The sequence below is a fragment of the Pagrus major genome, chromosome 18 (assembly GCF_040436345.1).
Source record: "Pagrus major chromosome 18, Pma_NU_1.0".
In the NCBI taxonomy this organism is placed as follows: Eukaryota; Metazoa; Chordata; class Actinopteri; order Spariformes; family Sparidae; genus Pagrus; species Pagrus major.
The window spans coordinates 28,660,425-28,668,630 of NC_133232.1; the positions used below are offsets into that span (position 1 = coordinate 28,660,425).

At 42.4% G+C, this 8,206-nt stretch overlaps 1 protein-coding gene across 1 annotated transcript in view; it reads right to left on the reverse strand.

Annotated features, from left to right (window-relative positions):
• The window catches only part of macrod1 (mono-ADP ribosylhydrolase 1), a 136,496-nt gene extending 128,322 nt beyond the window's left edge, over positions 1-8,174 (reverse strand). Inside the window, exons 1-3 of the mRNA XM_073486434.1 lie at positions 7,641-8,174; positions 6,134-6,232; positions 5,351-5,458 (exon numbers count right to left, since the gene is read on the reverse strand). Coding sequence (XP_073342535.1) covers positions 5,351-5,458; positions 6,134-6,232; positions 7,641-8,055 — 622 coding nt within the window. The 5' untranslated portion in view covers positions 8,056-8,174. The remainder of the gene's footprint in view (positions 1-5,350; positions 5,459-6,133; positions 6,233-7,640) is intronic.
• Between the last annotated feature and the right edge of the window lie 32 nt (positions 8,175-8,206).

Here is an 8,206-nt window from a genome sequence, read left to right on the forward strand (position 1 = left end):
TATGTAGTCTTGTCAATACTTCTGTGTGCAAAGGTGAGATGCAAACACTCGCACAGACCCTCAGCAAGCAGGGAATTGTCATGATGATGAGTGGCTCAGCTCTAAAGACTCAGATAGGACCAGAATATTCTTTATCACTTGACGGTGCACGGCTTAATTTTAGGGACAGTTTTTTATAGTCCAGCCTGAAAGATTTATCAGCCGACTCTGCCGCTGCATTTACTCTCACACACCGAGCTAGCTCCACTGAAAACAACGGACATTATACAAAAAAAAGGTGAAAGAACTTAGATGTCCACTTTTTAAATCTTTTTTTAACAAAATTCCAATTCAAAAAGGTAGGCCGCAACAAATGGCATTTAATGTCAAACGCGATCAACACCACGGCGGCTGCAAGTAAGTGCTGGAATGGAAATGAGGAATAAAACTTTTGCGAGTGAAAATGCAGCTCAGTGGAACTAAGCAAATTTGCATTTAATCAATTTGAAAAAGGGTTTTAATGCAAAGTTAGTTGCCGAGGCCCCGTTTTCCACGCACACACATTCACACACAAGCACACACTCCGAGAACTCATCACTCCAACGACATTTCATTGTGCAATCCATCTTAATCAGCTAGCCCATCAGAGACAATATATCCTCCCCTCCATCTCTCTCCTTCTCTGGACGGAGTGATTGAGGGGTGTAAAGAGGAGGATGTTTCTGCCCGCCGTCTCCTCCCCCCCATATTCCACCCCCTCCTCCTCCTCCTCACCAGGACGGCTCTTAAGTGCTTGTGGGTTTTTATGTTTGTAGTGTTTTATAGGAGTGGGCAGGAGCCAGGGGCCGTAAAAGTGTGGAGGAAGGAGGGGGGCGGGGGAGGAGGAGGAGAAAAGAAGGAGAAGGAGGAGGAATGGAGAGTTACTGTAAATCCAATCTTTATTGAGAGCGACACGAACGACAAACAGCGGCCGCCCGGCCTCCCTGCAACAGTCTGCGTACATGATCAATCAGTGCTGACCAAGGGAAGGAGAAAAGGAGGGGGGAAGGAAGGAAGGGAGGAAGGAAGGAGCATGTTACATCCACCTGTTAACTCACAGGTTTTTGTCGCCTGCATGTAACCACACACATGTCTTTTCATGCATGCGTGTGTGTTTTTGTGTGTCTGCAGTCAATTGCTAACCACCAGCCAGGCCTGAGAGCTCCCCTCCAAACCTTCCTACCAGTCTGCCAGTATAGCGCATAATTGGCCACAGTTGGCTTCAATTGAATGTTTGCAGCGTTAGGGGCTAAATGATTCTTCAAGGCCTTTCGGAGCAGCCAGAAAAAGAAAGAAAAAACCACAACACTCCCCTCCACATGTTAAAAACCACATGCACTGGTTTGGCTGCTTTCTAATGCTGATGCTTTGCTGTTAAGATCTGCAACAGGAGAATAATTATGCCAGCAATTTTCTAAACGAGAGTAACTAACTGTCTGTTCTGTAATTGTCTGCGTGTCCCTCGACGTCTGCTCGCTGCTTTCTTTTATTTCAACGCCATATCTCTTTAAGTGCGACTGACATCACTCAGAGTTGCTTAGTCAATCAGTTAGTCATCGAATGAAAAGGTCAGCCGCTCAGTCGACAAAATGACCACAGAGGCGGTCAGCTGGGCAGCCAGTCAGCCAGTCCAGAAAAGGATGATCAGGCTATGCAGCCCAAAACCCCTTTGTGAGTATCCTGTACCTGCTTGTTGCCATGGCAATGCAGTCCGAGACTTAAATACTAGCCTGTGTCCCCTCCCTTCCTTTCTTTTATCCTCTTCTTTTCACTCCTCCGGACTCTCCCCTCGCCTTTTTTATCAGTCAGAACGCTGACTCTCTCTGTCCCTCAGTCATCTTTCCTCTGGCACTGTTGTTTTTTCAGTCTCCCTCCGTCACCTTGCCTCGTCCTCTCTGCTAAATGACACTTTACTAGCTGTTTCCTCTTGTTAATTCCACACTACTTTGCATCGTGCGACTCTGTAAACGCTCTTGTAAAACATGCACCCGGACGCAAAGTCGCCTCTACAGACACACAGAGACAAATTACAATTACTTGCTGTGTACACACACACATAATTACTTAAGCATTTGTAGGCAGATGTATGCGTGAATGCTTGCGAGCACACACACAAGTAATAACGCCATAAATGAGAGTCAACAATCAACATATTCACAGGATGCTGGCACAGCTTACACCTGCTGACAGTCAGCTGCCAATAGAGATCTATCATTCTCTGCTAAAGCCTCATCATCAAGCATCATTTAGGCATGCTGGCCTGCCTCGCTCTCCCCTGACACACTGTCTGTGCCAAGACACCGATTAAATTTCCCCCAAATGCACAAACAGCCTTGTGGGAAAAGGTCTTCAGCAGATGAACTGGCTTTGGGCTCCACCTAATGGTCACTAGAAAGACTCTTATCCTAGTTCTGAGTGCTGGGAAACAACAACTGGCGTGAGCAAATGTTAACCCTGTCTTTGAAACACTACGAGATTTGGTATCAGCCTTTCTGTTTATTCAGCCCAGTGATGATGACTTAGATTACAGTTTGTGTAACTCATTTTATAAATGAGCACTATTACATCGGTTTGCCTCTGGAAAGCCCAAAATATAGTAAATAAACACGTTTTCCTCATACGCATTGATATTTTCATTATTGTTCATCTAGGTCCAATTTTCTTATTACCTGTATGGCATTTTTTCTTTTTTCACTGAGTCAAAAATGATTTAATACCAGAAAAACATTTGAGTGAGCTTGCATTTTGACAAACAAAACAAAGGCGCAAGGATATGTCGAAAAAGGATGACCTTAAAAAAATATCTCGATGGGTAGTTTATTGAAGCTGACGGCTGGAAAGACATTTTTATTAAACTAGCAATGATTATTCCTTTGTGTTCTCTCTCTCTTGTATGTTTTCTATATAATTATATAATGACTATATGAAGATGAAGTAGGATCAAGTATTTTATTCATTTATGTACTATTTTTTTCTCTTTAATGTTTTTTTAGCTAGGTTGTAGGGCCTGTTGTTGAAGGTTGTGATAATATAAAGGTGTTTGTATCAGGATGTATCAGTTTGATTTTGTATTTGGTATTGTTGGATTTCCTGTTTACCCTGTACACTGCAGACTTCTCCCACCAATCACCCCACCGCCATCTACAAAATCCTCTGACAACTCTGCTGTCGTCGGCCTCGTCAGGGACGGGGACGACAGAGCCTACAGAGAACTTATTCAGGACTTTGTGGACTGGTGCCAGCGGAACCACCTCCAGCTCAACGCCAGGAAGACCAAAGAGCTGGCTGCACACAGGTGAACATCCAGGGAATGGACAGATGGTGACATCTTACAAGTACCTGGGAGTTCACCTGAACAATAAACTGGACTGGACTGATCACGCTGCAGCAACCTATAATAAAGGTCAGAGCAGACTCCATCTGCTGAGGAAGCTCAGGTCCTTTGGAGTGCAGGGGGCACTCCTGAGGACTTTCTATGACTCTGTGGTGGCATCAGCCATTTTCTATGGAGTAGTCTGCTGGAGCAGCAGCATCTCGGCAGCAGATAAGAAGAGACTTGATAAACTTATCAAGAAGGCCAGCTCCATCCTGGGATGCCCTCTTAACCCAGTGCAGATGGTGTGAGAGAGCAGGATGATGGATAAGCTATCTTTTGGTTTAGGACTGTCAGGAGGACAAAATAAGAAATCTGAAGACACAACTCAGGTCTCCGGACTAACTTGTGATACCGGTTGCTCTGATGTGGCAAACTTTTTCATTTTGGTGCACCAGCACATAATTTAATTCAATTTAATCTAATTTAATTTTTTGACACATTAAGTAAAAGATTGTGAACAGAAGTGAAGGTGCAGATAAGTGTTTTGCAATAACCTCAACTGTTTAATATATAAAGTTAAAAAGTGCTTATATATGTTTAAAGACAAAATCAAACAGATAAATCAACCTTAAATCTTTGAAGTATTGTAAAAACGATTAAAAGAGTGATTTTAATCTACGGAAAATGTGTGTATAGGCTAATATTTGTTCAAAGAAATCTGTCTACACACCAAGTTGGTGTTTGTTAAAAAATATTTTTAAACAGTATTTATTCTGACCCGGTGAACATCAGGTGCACCGGTGTGACCAATGAAAAAGTTTAGTTGCACTTCACAGATTTTTGGGCGTATGTTGGATCACAAGAGTTGCACGCTGGAGCCATGTAACTTGATAAGATAGATGTACTAACAAAGCGATTAGTCAGAAAATAATAACTTATAATGAAAATAATCAACAGTTGCAGCACTAGTCTCCAGTTAATGCAACACATCAGCGGTTTGTTTGGTTGCGGTAACAGACGTGTGTCTTCAAAACACATGGCATGTGGATACTACATAAACAAGACAAGACATGTCTGGCCTTTAACAAAACAAAACACTCTTTCTGTATACATGCAGTCTGTTCTAACCATTTATTACATGGCTGGTGTGGTACCAATTAATTGCAGTAGCTGTGTTCACTGACAGCTGATTTTTCCTATTTTTTGACCAATTACTGCCTTCACAAAAGACCAGCTAACAGTAAATCAAAAGGAGCTGCTACCGGCCTTCAAAGGGCGCATTAGTTTAACTCCGGCTATTTTACATAGTTCCATTTCAAAGCAGTCAGTCCATTATCTGTTCAGTACCGAGACTTCACATAATCGCTTGCTCTGCTTTCGGGTTACTTTGCCTCCTTTTGAAGTTTCAAAGGAGACAGTGAGCAATCCTTCTGATTCTAAAGCCTTTTGTTGTTCTTGTATTTGAATGTACTGTATGTTCACGTCTCTAAAGAAGACTTCACAGTATGTGTGCAGCCGTAATAAAGCCTGTAGCTGTCCCTCCCACACACACAGAAAACATCATACCCATAATCACAGCAAGAACCACCTTCACAGGTGTTTTCTGCTAAATTTATGTACAGCATATGCACGTCGCTGCTTAAACAGACTGGGGGCTGCACTTGCTTTTAGCACACAGATTTTTTTATCCATAATCTTCCCTCATATTTCCCACTGTTTGGCTTTCTGCTTCATATTGTTCTTGTGCATGTGTTGCTTTTTTTCTTAGAGAAAATACAATGAAATGTTGTATCTTGCTTTTTCATTTTCATTTATCATTTATGAAAACAGACCATTAGATTAGATTAAATTAGATAGACATTACTTATCCCACAACGGGGAAATTCACTTGTTACAACAGCTCAAGATGCAACAAGTACAGGAAAAAGAGGAAAATGAGTCAGACAAAATGACCACCAAACCTACACACTGATCCAACTACACACAAACACTCATCACTCGTTTACACACACATACCTGCATTGACGATAGCATCTATCTCCAGCTTGGTGATGTCACCGCTGTAGAGGGAAATCTTCTGGTCAAGTTTTTCATTCCTCTGGTAGCGAGTTTGCCCAGATCCACCTGATAATGAGACAGACACATACAGTACATTCAGTGTCAAGATTTAATTACCTGCTCGGCTTGCACAATAAATAAGTCTTGAAGTAGTGATGTCTCTGTATTGGCTACTGGTTCACACAAGAGGTGACTTCAAAATTCTCCTTTTTACTTAGAAGGTTTTAAATGGACTGGCTCCCTCATATATTTACAGCCTGATCTCTCCAAATTATAACCCTTTTGGTAGTCAGGCCTTTGCCTACTGTGCTCCTCTTTTCTGGAATCATCTACCACTGCACATTTAAGAGGCAAGCTCTGTTGGCACTATCAATTACAGACTGAAAACACATTGTTTTCTCTTCTCACTAAGGTTTGTAGGCTAGCTAGCCTGTCATATCAACATTATTATTGTAGGTGTGTGAGTGAGTGTATGTATATGCGTGTGTACTTTTGCATGTGATATTAAGTGTTTTCTTTTCTGTTGTCTGACTTGTAAAGGTGCACAGAGACTCCCCTGTAGTTAAAGTTGAAGTTGAAATGTTGTGAGTGTGCAAGTTATTTAACCTGATGTAGCCCACTACGCGATAACACTATCAAAAGAGATCATGTCTTTGGACCCTTCCCAGAAAGCCTCAACACCACTACCACCCAACCCTGAATGAACTTGACAGTGACTGTGATTGATGTTGGGAGTCTGACCTGCAGCGGGAGTCCACACTGGGATGTCCTCCAGTGGCACAGAGCTGGAAGTCCTGTAGTACTGACGCCTGTCCTTCACAGACAGAGACAGCAAGAAGTCTGAGAGATGATGGAGAAAGAGAACAGGCAGTGAATAATAAGCTTGACTTGAAAGAAACATCTTGTTAAATATTTAAGTTAGGGAACAGAGAAACATGGCACTTTCGGCATACCAGACTGAAGAAATGTTTAATATCTAGGACAAAAAAGCTCCTAAAGAAACTCATGAACAGTAAAAATTTCTACTGTGACATTATGAAGCTAATGGTTTTTGTGTATTTTTACCAGCCAAGTTCACGTTTGTTCAAGTACAGATTTACATTATGAAGACAGAAACATACTGTGTTAAGCCAATAAATCACTCGGTCAATCGATTATGATTACTGATTTTATTTTCATCCAGTTTATTTCTCAAGGACTGTGCATATCAATGAACATTACTGTAAGTATGCCAAACAGCAATCATGATGCAAGGCATGTCGATTTCAGTAAAAGCAGGCCAAAGACATGGGCAGCAACAAAAGCAGAGCAAATTAAAAGGCAACGAAAGACAAACAATACAACAAGCAAACACAACAGAGCACGAAAGTTACAAAACAGAAATAAGCAAGGATAGATAAGTGCAAAGACAAATAGTCTGCCATATGATGACAGCACCCAAACTAATGTTGACAGATTTGATGGTTTATAAGCCATGTTCTTAACTGTCTAGAAATCAGTTTATTACATGATAAACACATTTTCTAGTCACACCTTCTCAAACTCAATAATTCACTTATTAGTTTTGTATTCTACAGTCTCAAATTAAAGGTGCACTATGTAGTTTTGGGGAAGACATTTTGGATCAGAAGAGAAAGATCTTCATTGACTGTTTTTTAATGCCTAAACAAACTAAATAAACAAACTATCTTCGTTTTTCTGACAGCATAAAGTGAGTAAAAAAAACTGACCTTAAAGGACAACACAATTTTATAATGTTTTACTTTGTTTATATTTGGTGGACCCTGCCACCTTTCTAGCTTCAAACAGTGTTCTGGGGACCTTATTTGTTGATCGACTGAACATAAGACATCACTTTTCTGATAGATAATTGATTGTAATGATCATTAGCTGCAGTCCAAATGTTTCTGTACAATACAAATCGTGTTTTTTATGAAGGCTATTGTGTATATATCATATAGTTTATGGTGTACCAACTCTGATTTGACACTGCAGACCACAATATTACAACTTTAACTATCTTAAGGTCTAATATGTATGTATGTAATGTGTGTTGCTGCTTTGTTGTGATGACTGATTTGACCAGCATCCATTTTAAAAAAGCACACAGGGTCACTAACTGGCAGCTGGACAGGTGCTTGCAGTAATGTGACGGCTCTTCTCCTTCGTTTATTGACAAAGCACAAGTGCAGGGCAGCTGCTGCATCGTTGCATTAAAATCCTCTGGGCCTCGGCTGCACACTCTCACCCTTGGTCTCCTTCCAGTCTCCCTCAGCGGAGTTCAGGTTAACTTTGAGGGCCATGGCGGTGAGGCTTCCGGTGTGGAGAGACCGGAACAGCGCGACCGTGCTCACTCCGAGGGCGGCACCGAGGGCGACTTTCCCCAGCCAGCCTCTCCTCCCCCGGGGTGAGGAGGATCCGTTCCCCTGGTTGGACTTCCAAAAGGCTGCTTTCGCCGATGTTGACAACTTCTCGGCTCTGGTGGCAACGTTAATATGGCCGCGGACGGGACTTGTTGCTGGCTTCCCTCCCAGCGGGGGGCTCCCACTAGTTAAAATGTGTTTGAACTTGACACCCTGGAAGTTAGCGCGGACACGGGACACGGGGCCGGTGTGCAGAGGGGCTCTGATGTATGAAAATAGAGCTGATATTTGCAGTGCCATGCCTGAGTGACGCCGAGGGGACTAAACGGATCGTGCTGCTGCAAGTCAAATGTCACCGAGTCAGCCACACCGCGGCTCGGTTTCGTTTTCGACGAGGCGCACACACCTCCGGCATCAAACGCTCTCATGTGCCATATTTGTTTTGGACGTC